General features: G+C 35.2%; 1 protein-coding gene across 1 annotated transcript in view; it reads right to left on the reverse strand.

The window, feature by feature from the left end:
* The window catches only part of sano (CABIT domain-containing protein serrano), a 161,523-nt gene that overhangs the window by 124,775 nt on the left and 19,254 nt on the right, over positions 1-17,494 (reverse strand). The window contains exon 2 of the mRNA XM_089098384.1: positions 6,129-6,305. Coding sequence (XP_088954510.1) covers positions 6,129-6,305 — 177 coding nt within the window. The remainder of the gene's footprint in view (positions 1-6,128; positions 6,306-17,494) is intronic.

Below are 17,494 nucleotides of genomic sequence, written 5' to 3' on the forward strand. Positions count from 1 at the left end.
TTTAAAGTTTTTGGTGACCCCCCCCCCCCCCCAAAAAAAAAAAAATCTTTTGTTACTCCCTGCCCCTTTCCCCCGAAAAAATCCTGGATACGGCCCTGGTCATATTACATATTCTACTATTGGTCTTTATTTTAATTTATATTTTCACCATCTCTCGAATTAACAGCTTTCCAAAAATTGTAAATAAACCACGATTCGCTGGCGAAGGATCGCAGATTGCCAAATGTTGTGCATTTTGGCCATCCACTTAAGGAAAAATACGAGTTTTGGTAAAGTAAAAGCAAACCAATTAAGGACACTTTTTACAGAATAAAAATATTATGAATCCCTTTTAAGATAAAGCAACAATCCATTTTAGGATTGGTGCTTTATTTTTTTACGTTTAATTTGGTATCGAGAAGTGAGTTGTCTCCAATTTGAGAAGGAAGATTTTATGAGTAACGATTTAAAGAAAATTGTGCTTTGTGGGAGGGGGTAAAGCGTGAAGCTAAGAATAGATTTGGTTAGAGGATAAGCATCGGGGTTGGCCTCAGGGGGCTTGATGATGTAGTGAGCTCATAGCAAAAGTAGCAAGCCCAGTAGCATGTCTGCAAAATTTCACCATCCAAGCTAGAGATGATAACGCTGGGTGTTGTGTTTTTTTTTTGCTTTTTTTAATATGTCATAAATGGCATACTATATTAAATTTGTTTCTTGAATTGTTCTTTCAGATCATACTAAGTTGTTACACATACAAAGAATAATATTTGGATTCTTTACTCTTACAATAACAATTTCTCAGTTTGTCTCGAGTTTGACCAAATACATCATTTTATTTCTGCTCATCTATAACATCCATCTCTCGAAATCTTCGATTAAAAAAAACTCTTTTACTTAAGCTTCAATTAAACTTTTTATTTAATTCTTGTATTCTATTTTTGGTTTATTATTACCGTACAATTTTGGCTTCCATAAAAAGAAAAAAAATATCCTAACGGTGCTTAATTTATGAATAACAAAAAAAAAAGAGTGAGGTGTTTTCACGGAATTCTTTCGTTTTGAGCTACCGAATACCAATATAATTACAAAAAAATTGTCCTATTAAAGGAAGTGCAATTACCAATTTTTCTCGGCTTTCAGCCAATACAGAGCAGCGGGCCTTTAAATTAACACGATGAAGCCAATGAACTTCACAAGAAAAAAGAAATAAAAATTAGACGTTGAAATTATTGATCAGTCAATTCCATCTTTCATTCTTTTCCAAAAAATTGGGATTTTATTTATAAAGTTGTAAAAATAGATTAAAGTAGCAATTCAAGTCGTTTTTATTTATTTCTGTTTTCTGATAAAGTTAGTCATCAAGCGATCAGCGGTTATTCACATGGTGTGAACTATAAAGGAATTAGTTATAAAAAGTTTATCATCAGTTAGTATAAACAACACAAGTTTCTTCTAGTGTATTGATTTCTTTCATGGATTTGGACTTCTCTATTTCTTCTTCTCGAACTTTATTGTGGTTATTTTTTACAATGTCACTCCCATAAATTTACCAAAGGGAGAGGGCTATGGTTAATTTTTTTTTATGGGAACTAACACTTGGAACAGATTTCCAGCATAATTCCAGATTTTCAAAAAATATAATTCAAAATTTTGTATTTTTATTCAAAAAGTACACAGCAGAGCAATGTTTCATCAGTTGGTATGAATGGCAACGATTTCTTCTTGTTGGTAACTCTAAAGTTAATTATGGCTAATATTTACAGCCCCACTCACATCAATCCCCCAAGCGGTTGGGCGCTCAAGTTTACCTGAGTAATTTTCAAGGGGGAGGGGTTAATTGTTTTGGAGAGGAAGTACGAGGTAAATTTACAGCGGGGAGATTTTTCCAGGGGAAAATCGGCCATGAGGGGTGAGGGAATTGGCCTGCAACCCATATTTTTGCATAGATGGCATGGTTTTCTAAAATAGCCTAAGTTTTTCAAGGGGATATTTAAAGGGGGTGAATAAGGCTTGGATGAAAATTCGGAAAAGTCTCATGTTTTTTCAAAATTTTGCGAAGTTCCACCACTTTTGTGTACATTTTTATTCATCTAGAGTGAACGAATTATCTAGGGACAGTACCCCGCGAATACCCTTGCATATTCATAAACAGAATTAGCAATATAATTTTTTTTTCTCCCTTAAAAGAAATGAAAACAGCCTTAATTGAACATTTTATGTTGTGAAAAATAAAACTTGAGGCTCCGAAAGCAGACCGTTGGTGAAATTAAAGACTATTAACTAAATATGCCAAAAATTTCAAAGTGGCTGGAGCAAAACCTGGTGAATGTCTTATTTTCTGACAAACTCCCTTAGTATGAGAATCTAGAGATGAGCCCAAAGCATGGAGGAACTAATCATTACTGGAAAACGAGCTTTAACATGAGAGTTCCCCAATCTATAATTAGTGTGTCAATGGGCAAGCTGTACACTGAATCTGCAGCTATTAATCTTAACATTTTTTCATTTTGGGGAAACCGAAAAGCATGTCACCTCAGTAGCCTATCATTGCAAGAGAAAGCTTTATGAACACCCTAATGTGTATGACATTTTTTACATAGAAAATCTGAGAAGCAATAATATCAATTAACTTTAAGCATGAAGTGGTTAAGAAGAAGTGTTAGCCAGCATATCAACCTCAGGCGGCTACAAAGAGTAACCCTATTAACCCTAATAACACTAGTAAATAACGTCAAGAGTTTTATTCGGCTTCAAACTATGAACCCCACATGTCCATGTGTCTTATTACGCTTCTAATTTTTAAAGCACACGGGACTTACCGTCATCTATTGAAGGAGGCACATTTGGCCGCACTAAACGAAAGACGTGAGCTGGTTACATCAGTTTTAGTCACATATACTATTATTACTGCTAAACTCACAACTGCATATGCTCCATCTCTACCTCGATCTATTAAAAGTTTCAATATTTATCTCCTTGCATGAAGTAAAATTCTCTTTAAATTTTTCGTTGACCTTTTCTCGCCCCATTCGGGGATGGTCTGCCATTCCAACCTTTCTGTCATTATCACCTAAGAAAGTGGGAACAAACCACATTCTTTGTTCAGCCTATTGCTTGATATAGTCAGTCAAGTATCTATAACTATCCTTGGACAATTCTTTGGCAGTGGGGTGGGAAGGCGTCAGGACATAACGCGTCACGACCACTACCGTCAGGACATCGATAAAATCCGTCATAACACCGAAAAAAATTCCGTCAGAACCACTAACCGTCAGGACATCGACAGTCATAACATCGACACGTCAGTTCATCGACAGTCATCAACAGTCCCGACGTGTCGATGTTATGACTTTCGACGTTCTGACTGTTAGTGGTTCTGACGGATTTTCCTTGTCGACGAAATGACGTTTAGTGCTTGAGACGGTTAGATGAAATCACTGTATATAAATAATATAACAGTAAGATCACGGGTGAGTGATTTTTGGCACTACATCTTCGGCGTGTACAAACAGCTCCTCCCATTTAATCTATCATTAGTGGATCAGTGTACAGTGTTGAAGCCAAGTTTCGCGTTCAAGAGAAATCTGAATTCCTACCCGTGAAAAAATCGAATGTCGCTTATGTTTATAGTTGTTTAAATGTTCTCCAGAGCACTTGCATCTCGGTCCGGGTTTGTAGAATGGTTGAGATAGGGAATGATCGTACTGTATTATATCTATAGGCTATACAGTGGATGAAATGGTAGCACCCAGTGGGGTCACTTAGGGTCACTCCCAATTTACAGAAATCAGGACGAAGACAAATATATTTTTTCAAAGTCTAGGGAGGGGGTTTCTACCATAATAGCAATAAGACCTATTTTCAATGAAAATATCATAAAAAGTATTTTTAAAGTCTATGGGGTGATTCTCTGGGGGTAAATGCTCCCCCTCCACCAAATGACGCCACGGATATTCTCGAAAATATCTAATATATTTTCTCTGACATTTTAGATACAACTGCATTTCAGAGTTATGCTTCACTACTGTTGCACCGTGTTTTCGATATTCCACTAATACTCATCTTTCTATTCTTCCAACTTTTTCAACTGCGAAAAAACAACCTGCATTTTGGCAATTCTACTTTTTACTATGCCCTACGGCCATCATCTTTACCAATAATTAAACCTAAAAAAAACTTTTTCATATAAAAGTAAGGAGCAGCATTAGAACTTAAAATGAACAGAATTTATTTTTTCCGTGAGAGGGACTGCCTCTTCCTCATTCCCTTCTCTTTACACTAAAGTCTTCAAGTTGTTTAAGAATAATTCTCATTCAAATTCAGCGACCCTTGTGTTTGAGCTTTTTTTTTTAAAGAATTGCGACAAAAAGTCAAGCTTTTGCGCAAAGAGTGAAGGATGAGGAAGGGGCTGCTCCTGTCGTATACGGATTTATTTTTGTTCGTTTCAAGCTATAATATTGCTCCTTACTTTCAGTTAAAAAACATTTTTATTTAATTTCTGACAGTTTTAAATCACGCCAGAAAATTGCTTTCCCTCCGCATAAAATATTCCCGGAAACCTCCCTCTCCACATAAAATTATCTCACAGGAAAGTGCCCCTGCAAAAAAAATCCCCCCCCACTTCCCGAAAAATTCCTTTTTATTTCCCAATAACAAATACTATATGTAAACAATGGGCAAATTGCATACATTGCAGAATTTTCCCCAGGAGCTGTGGGGGGGGGGGGGGTCGGGGTCACGTCACTCCCAGACCTGTAATCATTAGACCAAACTATGCTGAATCAAATTCTTATGAAAAAGGGGTGTGGGAGGATGGCTAGTTGCCCTCTAATCTTTTTAGTCACATAAAAAGGGCACTAGAACTTTTGATTTCCGTCCGAATGATCTCTCTCCAGATTTCTTAGGACCGTTAGTTGGATACGGTCACATCTGGGAAAAAAGAAAAATAAACACGCATTCATGCATCCACATTTTTATAGATAGAAGCTTGCCAGCTCTATAGTACGGTTCTCTGACAGGGTGTATCTGATGGGGTGATTTTCATTGAGATTGCTTGACTTTTTAGAGTTATTTCCCTTTTTTAAATCAGAAAAAATTTCTCAAGGCTCGTAGCTTTTGATGGGTAATATTAAACTTAACTGGTCTTATATATTTGGAATCAGTGTAAAAATACAATTCTTTTATAATTATTATCAAAATTTAATTTTTTGGAGTTCCAGTTACCATTGGCCCGAGTTGCTTCTCCCTTACAATTCGTTACGATGAACTGTTTGAGGCTGCTCAAGTAACTAAAGATATGCACTAGCAAGGCTGCTAATTCACAAATATACAAGAAGCGGGTCAAGAAACTTTCTTTTGTTATTTAAATGACGATACAAATATTTTTCAATCTAAAGGGGGGGGGACACTGATCATTTTTTATTTTTGTAATGAAATTACCTACAAAGTTTTTTTTTCAAATTTCGGTGGGGCAATTATACCCCTTCCTTTTTTCCAATTAAAGTAAATTCAAATATTGGATTTTTTAAGTTTAGCAGAGTTTTATAGTTCCATTTGGTACCGTGTTCTCCCATTGCTTTCGCTGTATTCATTAGGGTCAATGTCATCAAAATAATAAATTAAAACGAAGATTTCGGTTGCTATTTAATTTCCCGATGCAGGAGCTGTTCTCGGCACCGCAGCCCAATCAAAAGGTCCCCACCCCCAAGGGAGAAAGGCTAAAACGCACCTACAATTCCTCCAATTTACTCCGTAGCTGAAAGGTATAAGAAGAGCTTTTTTTCTGACCTTACTTTTAGAACTAAAATTCCACAGCTCATTAAATTGTTTTACCTCCTTTTGAATAAATCAATTTTTGTTAAAATGTTTTTATCATCGACTATTTTTTTCCTTTGGCTGATTTTTAAAATATACTTAGTTTTTTCCTATACGCATAATGCACAGATTTTTTTTTCATTCTATTGTTTTTAATTGATAGACTTTTTAGAGCTTCCTTTTTGTGGTTCTGCGTTTTTTTTGTTTTTGTTTTTTACGGTTGACAAAAGACATAAATTTGGCATTATTTGCTCTTGATAGCTACTAAAAATGACAGTTTATCAAATTTAAAAAATTCGAAAATTCGTTTTAGCTTGACAAACGTTTGTTCTTACCTGAATTCTGTCCTTAATCTGACAATACAAAAGCTTAGTCTTCTCCTCGATTCGGGTCAATTCTTTTGTCTGCAGTGCCTTTAAATTAGAAGCAAGATGGAATTTGATAGGTAAAGTAGGAGGCAGAATCACAAGAGGTCCTTCTCGACTAAGGGGAAGACCCAGTATACACTCCTCCTAGAAAATTAAGGACAAAATATTAGCCATCAAATTTAAGAATGAACAAAGTAATTTTTAATATAAACCAACAGACTGAAAATAATGAAAAGAAGGCATTAAATCATATACAAGCAGTGACTATTGGTTATTTGAACGAGAGGTAGGCGTGGTCATAAAATCATATTTTGCCGGTGATGGTTAAAAGAATGAATGTGAATTGTTGAGATGAAATATCATATAATTAACTTTTCCCTTCTGAAGCATTTGACAAAACTACTCTGAGTAAAATAAAGACATAAATATCACATTTTTTAGACTTTATCCCCCCCCCCCCTCCAAAAAAAAATTCCAAGTAGCAGGAAAAACACTTGTAGGCTATTTCTAGACTAAAGCGTTTAAATTTTTGTTATTATTTCTATTGACACAAGTTTAAGCATTATGACAGTTTGATGGTTGTGCTTAAGTATTTTAACATGGCTATCTCCAAATGCATCATTTTAGAATTCATTTCAAGCTAACAGAATGTGAGTTCTCAGAGAAATCTGTGCTATTTGGGGAACATTATCTTGTAAAACGCAACAAAAATATGAGTATACACCAGAACAAAACATTGGGAAGTTTGTTGCCAGAACGATGCAATTTCGTTTCTGAATATTGCAAAACTGAATATTTTTTTCTCCTATTTGAGTCTTCCAAGAGGAAGGTACAGCTTACACCATGCCACAGATCAGTGGCTTCAATTGAGGGGACCTCTGTCCCACTACGGTTCATGTCCTCCTGAATTTAAAAAGGCCTTTTTAGGGTATTTTCATTGAAAAATTAAAAAAGACAAATTTCTCCCCCTCTCTAGATATTGAAAATACATTTTGCCCCCCTAAATTTTCGTGACTTGACGCAACTGCCATTGACTGTGGAAGTCATAGCCTAACAAGCCCTTTTAAGGGAGACGATTGAATTCTGTTCATAGTCTATAGAAAAAGCTCTTGAAAGACTGATCAAGCAAAGAGGACCCCAATAATTTTTTCACTCCTTTTTTTCGCAATCCAACTTGATTTGTGTAATGGGTATTCTTAATTGGGTAGGCTTTATTTTTGTATAAAGACACGAATCAGACAAACAGCGCCAGTAACTGAGAAGAATATCGTTCAATTTTTTTTTCGCCGTGGCATTGAAGCAACGAGCAATACTTGATCACAGGTTTGGAATGGTTATTGATTCCAAAGAAGAAGAAGGCGTGATTTCTCCAAATCTTATACATAAGTCAAGACAAGGCAGATTGCCCTCCCAACAAGTTCCACAAAAGCTTCTTAAGGAGCTGAATCCTTATTACCCTTATTACATCAATTATGATAATCTTATCAAAGAAGTCTTAAAAGTTTACTCTAACCCTTACTCGTAGCTGGATAATATAATCCTCAAAGTGTTATAGGAGTAATTTGCATGTAATGTCTCTGAGGCATTATAAGTGATAACATATTTCCGTTATGCGGAGGTCGGAGGGTTTTGTGTGATAAAACATCATATTATCGTGGAAAAAAAGAAGAAAAAGTGTAAGCCTTCAAGCCATGAAGAGTTGAAAATCCAGCACGCTTTGTGGTAACTTAAACATTCATACTGAAGCATTAAGCCTTTTTATTAATCAAATAGTAATGCGAGAATACATTTTTTTGCTCAAAAAGTAGCTTTTAAGAATGTTTCTCAAGCTCTCGAGTCCGACGTTCGCTTCCAGAACCACTTTTTGCTGAGCAGCAAATATTTTGCTTCCACTATTTTTCATTCTCTAGTAAAGTTAAATTGTCCAGTTTATATCACGCCTGACTTGCTAAATTTTTGATTCTGATTGGGGCTGGACTAAACCATCGCTGTGCACCTAAAGGTCGTATCTAACATTTTAGAATACTGCGGCAATTGTCAGCCATCATAGCCGAGTGGTTAGCACGCTAGACATAAAACCCTGAGGACAGGGGTGTGAGTCCTTGCGTAGCTGGTTATTTAGAATGGAACTGAGGTCAAGGTTGTGTTTCTGCAAGCTCAGCCAGAGTCAACCCAGCTCTAAATGCATACCTGGAGAAATCTCGGGGAAAAAGATGAGAAGTGCCAGATTATTTGCTCCCAACCACGCATTGCAATTGCGGCTGATGGCAATAAAATCAGGAAATCACTACCTGTGCTACGCAGACCATTGGTCAGCATGTGAAAACTTTCTTTTAAGATAATTCTCATAAGACGTTTGCTAAGCCGGTCTAAAAGGAAGGCCCGGAATGACAATTCATGTTCAGTCACCCTCTGATCATCCAGATCTACATTGTCCAGCTAATAATCCATTTGAGAACAACTTAGAAAAAGGCTTTGGTAATTATCTCAAAAGTTTAAAAAATGTCAGATACGACCTACAGGCGTGACGACAACAAAATGCAACGTCAAAGGGCTAGTAGCCAGGTCACACGTAGATTGAACATGGGAACAAGGATGCATGCCTCTCTTGTTTGAGCTATTGATGTAAAACAAAATGCAACTTCGAAGGACCAGTACAGACAGGGCCAGGGACATCTACACTAACAGCGGAAAGTGGATAACCCCTTAAAGACCTCGTCCAGTGTCAGCTACTACAATTGTTGCACCAGATTCTTGTGTTGCACAGTCAGAATAGCATCTAAATATGTCCATATTTTCTTGACACTACATTTAACAGGAAAAGATGTTAAAATTCCATTTAGCGAGTGACCTCAAGGCTTGGAGGTAACCATTAAATAGTCCATCAATCTCAATAATTATTCAAGGTCGATTTTTCAAATAAGGCAATCCCTGCATGGCGTATGCTTGGATGAAATACAGCATTTGCAGTTATGGAAACCATTTTCAATACAGTAAAACCATTTCAAAGTTTGATTAACTTCAGCGAAGGATCATAGAAATAAATAAAATTTCGAAAACAGGAAAAGCTTTGACTTGGTAAAAGATATCATATTAAATTAAAATTTCAATCTGTTTTGGTTATCAGGAATTCCATTTCATTTTTACCTTCAGTTTATGCAACCCTTTTCTGAGAGTCGTATCTTTCCGGAGATATCATGGAGAGGTGAAGTCTCTATAGAATGGCACTCATCTGACTTCAACAACCAAGAGAGAGATAATACATAGTCGTTAAGAACCAAAACATATTAAACTGACAATAAGACAATGATGAAGAGAAAATCCTTTGCTTAAAACGAATTTTTTGTTGACCCTTTTCAGTCAAATTACCTTTAAATTTTTCAGGGCTGGGGTGGGTGTTAGATACCTAATAAATATATTTTATGGCAAAAAAATACACATTTCTTACACTATACTTTTCTGCACCACGCTGATCAATAGCACACGATATATCGATAGTAGTTTGCCCGGATATGAACCCACGCCCGAGGGAGCCAATCACTTTAATAGAATAATATTCCGATGAAGCAACTTACAAGTGGATGTTCTGCACAATATATCACTGTTCTTCGAGCACCCTATCCTATATGTTTTCTCCGTCAGTTAATCCGGGCTTAACGCACAAGGAGAGAAAGCTCCTCGGAGTGATATATTAGGATATACATGCAGAAGAAAATGTATATGGCTTTACCAGCTTTAAAATACGCACACATACATTAGGAAATACCTTTAGAAGAAAGTCAGGGGCATAAAACCTCGTTTTTAAGGGTAAGGACTTTTGAGGCTAAATGGCAACTTCCAGCATATCATGGTCGTTGATCGGTTAGGTAAGAGCTACCTTGATTTTGAAAGTTGGAAAGGATAAAGCTGTGCGGGACAATGAATTTGGAGGTTCCTTAGTTTTTTAAGCAGTTCCTTTACATGAGATGCGCTAAATTTGGCTCTTCAACCATCAAACTATTTCTCAATCTCCAGGATGTTGCCGCAAAGGAATAAAAAACCTTTAACAGGGATCTCGTTCTTTGAGACTACTGTATAAGCCATTGTGCTGTTGGCAAATTAGGGTAAAGGGTTCATGAAGTTTTTCTCCATTTGTTAATTTTCAAAAAAAAGAAGAATGGGATCGGAGTTGGTACCCTGAGGAGCCCCAAAAATTCAGCAGTTGGTCATGGGACACAAAGCCGTTGAGGACAGCCTTTGTAGGGTAACTACTTAAAAGACTCTCAACCACATCATATGAAATTTCCATCCCTTAACTTAATCCTAAGGCTTTCACAATAGTTTCCATAATTATTATTTATTCCACTTATTCTGGGCTTGTTTGATAAAATTCCTTCTCTGTTAAAAATAAATATCTACGACCGTATACCTGCAAATAGACAATAAACAACTGTTAAATGAAGAAATATAACAGTGTTTTATTCCAGTTTTACCAAATAAAATCTTCAATATGATGTTCAGCTTGGGTTTGCCATATAGTCTACCCTAAAAGTACCTCGAAGCTGGTTTAAAAATATCCATGTAGTTTTTTTAGAATTCAAACAAAACGTCATTTTTTTATAGTATGAAATTATCCATACATTTTCACCCATTTAATATTAAACGTTTAAATTATCCTTAAGACAAATTTTTGAGAAATGTGAATTATCGTTTACACTGATAATATTTTTGTCTGATTTGAAAAAGGATAAATTCCTTACCATCACCAGAGCCGATAAAGAAAACACGATTGTAATTATGAAAATAGATGACTACTAATCAAACAAAAATATTTATTTCTTACATTGTTTTTTACAAAAACTGGATTTTGTTCATAGAAACAAATAAGTAAAATCAACAAGAGGGAAACTGGAATTATTGAAAAACAATTTCTGTATTTCCACCCAAATGTATGGCAAGCTCTATCTTAGGGAGTGAACTCCATCCAAGATCTATGGTCAGCTCAAGATTCATAAGACTGGAGTCCCCCTCCGCCCCATTGAACTTTCCGTCACCTGTTTCGAAATTAGGAAAATGGTTCTCGGTAGCATTACGTCCACTTTCGGGAACACATAGATCATATTTGAAAAATTCGACTGATCTTACTAATAAATTGAGAAGTTTCACGCTGGAGAGAAATTCAGTTCTCCGTGCCTTTGATTTTGTGTCCACGGATTCAAATTGTAATTGAAAAAGGTGCGAGGGAATTTCAAAAAGTAAATTAGAAAAACATTATGGTTTAATCCAAGATATGACATTAGCCAGTTTGGATATTGAAGTCAGAAACTAATTATCCTAGTAAATGAATTTTCTTTTTATTTTGTTTTTAGAGAGGAGTTTTATAGAAAAATTTTTGGGTTACCTATGGGGGCTTCTCTCTCTCCTTTATTGGCAAATATTTTCATAGATTCTATTGAAACCTCCGCTATACACAGTTTTCGAATCTCCCCTTGTTTCTGCGGTAGGTTCATAGATAATGTGGTTTGCGTTTGGAAACATGGATTGGAATTCCTTAGACCTATTTTTTAAGCATTTAAATAGTTTTGATAACAATATTAAGTTTACAATTGAGTTTGAGGAAAATAATAAATTACCTTTTTTGGATATTTTATTAATTAAAAGGGATCTCCATTTACTTTTCTCAATTTATAAAAAACCTACGTACAATGATAGGTATTTGAATTGTCATTCTTGCACCCTATGTCACCCTATGTCGGTGAAACGGGGGGTTGTAATTTCACTAGTGGACAGAGTTATTAGAATTTATTCCAAGGAATTTCTGGATACGGAAGTGCTATACTTGAGGAATGTTTTGTTCTGTAGCAATTATCCAATTAATTTCATTGACAAAATAATTGAAAATAGACGTGTTAAACATGAAAGTAGGGTTATTGAGGTTTCTCAGTCTTTAGATCTAAATATATCAAAAAGTTTCCTTTCATTGCCATATGTACCTTGTTTGGGTGAGAAACTTCCACGAACTTTGCGTAAATTTAACATTGATACACGTTTCCAATCGTTGAGGCCAATGGGTAGTTCTTTAGTTCTGGTAAGGATTTAACCCGGGTAAATTTAGTAAGTGGGTTGTATAAAATTCCGTGTTCTTGTGTGAAGCCCTGTACTGCCGGGACGCACCATCAATTTGTTGAAAGATTTATTTAACATCAAAATTCGATAGAAAAAACCCTACAACTAAGCAAGCTTCCGGAAGTTTATGTTTCAGCCTCAGCAGAACATATTTGGTTTCAACCAGATCACTTTGTAAAATTTGATGAGGCCGTAGCTATTTCAAATAATAAGGGTTACACACAATGGGGAAAGAAGCCATAGAAATTAAAAAAAACATAAGTTTGCTAATCTGTCGATAAATATGGACACAGGTAGTTTAAATATTGACCCAATTTATGATAATCTTCTAAAGAGTGAATCAACAGTCAATAAGGGAATTAAGATTTTAAATAGTCACCAGAGGACTATTTTACCTACTAGACCTAAACGATTTGCTTCAAGAATAGCCAATAAAAGGGTTATTTCGCAACAGAAAAATTAAATTAAATTCCATTTTTTTTTCCTCAGTTACTCTGGTGTTTTCACTGAAGTAACTCTATGGTAGCATCTTTTCCCTACGTGGATCAGTTTGCGCCAATTGTATATATATATATATATATATATATATATATATATATATATATATATATATATATATATATATATATATATATATATATATATATATATATATATATATATATATATATATATATATATATATATATATATATATTTGGTGGTGGTTTTATTGGTTTTTTAGCTTTAACTTGTTTTTATATCTTGTTCTTCTTGTGTTTCTTTCGTCCTAAAGACGTCTTGTTTTGATACAGGTGATACACCCGTGTTGTTTTACATTTTTCGTTCTTTTCTCTCCACTGACCGCAGTCTTGTCTGTTGGTTGTTTTTTTCATTGAGATTTTTCTCTTTGTTGTTTTTTTGTCATGACTGGCCAGTTCGGCTTAAGATATTTCATAAAGTCAAATGATCTTCTAAGGGTAAAACTCTCACAAATCACTATCAATAAATGAATGAAACCCAAAACGAACAGAAATTATAATAAATAACCGAGTCAAACTCAAAACGAGAAGACTCACATGAGTAGGGTTGACAACCCCCATGCCTTGTCAAGAACAGAACATAATTTGCCCTTTACTGAAAAAAAATTATGTTTTAAGTGTTTTCACGTTTTTTACTTTAATAAATAAAAAATTAATAAAACTTTAAGGAATAAATATCAGTATATGTATCTTAAACTGACAATCCACAGTCATTTTTTTAGGTAAAGTTTTACCGAAACTTTACGGGGTTGACATCCCCAATATCCCTAGAGACATAGTTAGTATCTGGTATACCCCCTCCTGGAAAATTTTCTGCCGGCGCCCTTGGACTAATAGTTACTCAAGAACATGTTCTTTAAGGTTCATGTTCCTACTGCACTTTTTCTGTATGCTGTTTTTTGGCGAAACTACGATTTTAATGCTTTGACGTAAGACGACAATCTTAATATAATTCGATAGCCGAGATGCAGTTCTATCCATCCTCCGAATTGCATTTTTTTTTAAATATGATTTAATTGTTTTTTCACGTTCAAATATATACATATACATATACATATATATATATATATATATATATATATATATATATATATATATATATATATATATATATATATATATATATATATATATATATATATATATATATATATCATAGGGCTCGGTGAATGGGTAGATATGACTTTAATAATCCAGTGACAAAAATTTTACCCCATCAGTGCAAGTTACAGCTATAGGCTCGTCGCTAAATCACTAGTTTCATATGAAACGTAAACCTTAAACAAGGAAAGCAAACATCGACAAATCCTGGAAGTTATTTGCACCAGATAGTGGTGCACTAAAGTAATAACAATAGAAAAATTCAGTTTTAGAATTTCCTCCCTTGTTTGTTCATTAGACTTGGTTAAGCCAAAAAGAAGAAGAGATAAAAACAACAGAATTTTATATTGCATCAGATTGGTACTGTTGTGTGAAATTTTAAACCAATAAAATGATCGAAACCTTATGAGTGTCACAAGATTTTTTTTTTTTTTGTTAATAATCCCTCTGTTTCTCTTTGAGCGAACTTTCTGAACTTCTAGGATCTGATGGGCTCTTTTGAAAGTCTTGCAATGTGCATTTGTATTTGTAAACTAAACAGGGATTGTTGTTCTATAAAATCAATCTGATGTAAAATGTTTTATGACAGTATTGTAGAGTAGCATGATAAAATTTCTAAATAAATAGCAAAATATTCTAATTTTGTGCAAAAACAGAAACAAGAAGCAATAACCCAACACTATAGCTCATTGAACTTTCGTGTTTTATCGGACACGCCAGAGTGAGCATCTTATTTACTAACGACATGGTACGGCTTCCTACACAATAGGGAGGAAATGTCATCCCTTGACCACCAGTGGTTTATCTGAAACTTGCCCTTGACTTTTTTTTCATGTGGAATGCTGACATTTTGCCACTATTTTTTCTTAAGCAGGAAAAAGTAGCAGCCAAGCACATGATAGATCATCCATACTAAAACCAAAACCGGAGTACTGCAAACGTCATCTGCTGGTTCCCGAACAGGCTTGAATGAACCAAGCGGAAGGTGAGTCAGGAACTACAGAAGTTTCTTAAAATTTTCATACAATATGCCTATTCTCAGGATTATTTTTTCAATACATCCCCCCAACAAATACCCTAGAATTACCCCCTCCCTCTGTACGCGCATATTACTTGAAGATTTCACTCATCGAGGATTAAACCAAGCAGTACGACTATTTCCACCGCCTCCTGACATTGACTCCTGAGTGCAGTTATGATGCTCCTGACTTCTATTTATAGCTCCAAATACCAAAATATAATTCCAGTCTTCAAAGAACATTTTTTGCCCACAACTTAAACCATGATTCCGTGATTTTTATTTCTCGAAAGAGTCTCAGCTGCTAAAATTCCCGAGGTAACTGCATGTAACCCACGTACTCGCATGAAACTGAGGTAACCCTTTCAAATGACACGAGGATTATGCTCGTCAAACATTAAAATCCTGCAAAATTTGCCAAAAAGGGAAAAATCCACGGATATTGGTAAATCACCTTTTTTTGTACCATCCCGTATCTTAAAAACAACAACTGAGGTCTCATCCCCTACCAATGGGCTGGTGGCACAAAGTTCAAGCACTTATCAAATATTTGTGGGGGTGGGAGGGGGCAAGGTTGGGAAGAAGCATACTCCATATACTTTTAACCTCCCCCGCCCAAAAAAAGCAACGAGTTTTATAGCTAAAACTACGTAAAGAAAAGGTCTATCTAAGCGAAAGATCTTTACGTAGGTACTTATACTTTTTACGTTCAATAGGACCGTAAATTATTTCTGTAACATTTAACAGGTTCAAAGATGCTAAATTCAGTAAGACTGCAGGAGCATGAAGACTCCATGTCCCTTTTTTTCTAGCGCACTTCCACGACCAACAAATCAAAAGAAATTATTCAAGTTAATTAAATTCCCATTACATCCATTCATTTTCAAAATACGTCTTCTGTAAACCTTAGAACTATCTATAATATTTTTTGATAACTCAATGTCTCCCACTCTTTAAAAGGAAAAAAAACCCTACAAATTCAAACTGCATTGTGTTGCATTCGATATCATTTTAGTCTAGATACATTTTAAAAACGTTTACGGGGGAAAGTAGGTACGTATTCAGGAGGCGAGGTATAGTCCACACCTCTCCTGGAATGTCAAATTTCCCATAGTTTATCCGTATTTCCTATGTTCCTTATATAATTCGCGGTTTCTTAGATACTACAAAGTCCCTAATTTTTTCCTTGGATCAGAATCAGGGTTGCCAACTTTTCGGTCCATAAAAATGTCCCTTGAGTATCCAAAATTATGTCATTTTTAGCCAAAATATGTCCATATTACGACTTAAATATGTCCATCTTGAAATCTCAGAACCTAGAGGTTATTTTTCTTATCAATTGGGATATTGACCAAAAGACGCTTTGGAAACATCTTTCAAAGCGGCCAGTCAACATCAAATATATTGAAAACAAAAAAAAAACATTTAATACAAGCACAATACTCATAAAAACAAGTAAACACTAAAAATAATTTGTGGGGCTTAAGATTAGTCTTCTAGCGAGAATTCATCTTGAAAATTATGTTCAGCATGAGAGTCAGCCTTATTTCTTCCTTTGCTAGCTATTTGCCAATCGGAGTATTTCTTGCGCATTTCAAAATGTATAATCCAGGATTCCAGCAACATTCCAGAACGCCAAATAAGTTGCTTGACATACAACTAGTCGTTTGCATTAGAAGACCATTCCTTAATTTGGTTTTGATGCTACCAAGTAGCGTAATCTGTCTTTCAGCAGCTGCTGAAGAGTGTGGTAGGCCACATAACGTTAGCATAAAATCACAAAGATCCTTGTATTTTTCTTTATTCTTGGCATCCTTACATCTTAGGGCAGACCAGAAAACTGATGGATTTGCTTATTCTGAACGTAAATTAAAAGTTCTAGTGCCCTTTTTCAGTTACCAAAAAGAATGGAGGGCAACTAAGCCCCATCCCACGCTCACTTTTTTTCCAAAGTCACCGGATCATAATTTTTAGATAGCCATTTTCTTCAGCATGTTCGAAAAATACAATAACTATGTCTTTGAGGATGACCCCCTATGTCCAATGTTTACATATAATATTGGTTATTGGGAAGTATACAGAAGTTTTCAGGGCAAATTTTATCTGGTAATTGGGGAGGATGGTCGGGTTTTACGTGGGAGGAGCTTTCCGTGGAGGAAGGGACATTGCTATAAAGGGGGCGTCGGATTTCCCAGCATTATTTAAAAAACAATAAGAAATTAAATAAACAAACAATTTTTCAACTGAAAGTAAGGAGCAACACCAAAACTTAAAACAAACAGAAATTAATACGTACATGATTGGGTTCGCCCCCTAATCATTACCTCGCTCTTTGCGCTAATTTTTTTTTTAGTTTCATCAGAGCTATTTATTCTAATTAAAGGCATTTGTGATTAAGGGGCCATTCTTAAGAAACTGGAAGAAAATTTGAACTTTGGCGTAAAGAGCGAGTTGTTGACTAGGGGTTACGTAAGTTAATTCGTAAGTTACGTCAAATCAAAAGTACGCGATAGCCATTTAGCCAAAAAAGTAAAATTATTACGCAAATTTTGTTTTAATTATTCATGTACGGTGAGCCAACATAAAAG

Source organism: Artemia sp. Qi Xiang Cuo, chromosome 12 (genome assembly GCF_049724085.1).
Source record: "Artemia sp. Qi Xiang Cuo chromosome 12, ASM4972408v1, whole genome shotgun sequence".
In the NCBI taxonomy this organism is placed as follows: domain Eukaryota; kingdom Metazoa; phylum Arthropoda; class Branchiopoda; order Anostraca; family Artemiidae; genus Artemia; species Artemia sp. Qi Xiang Cuo.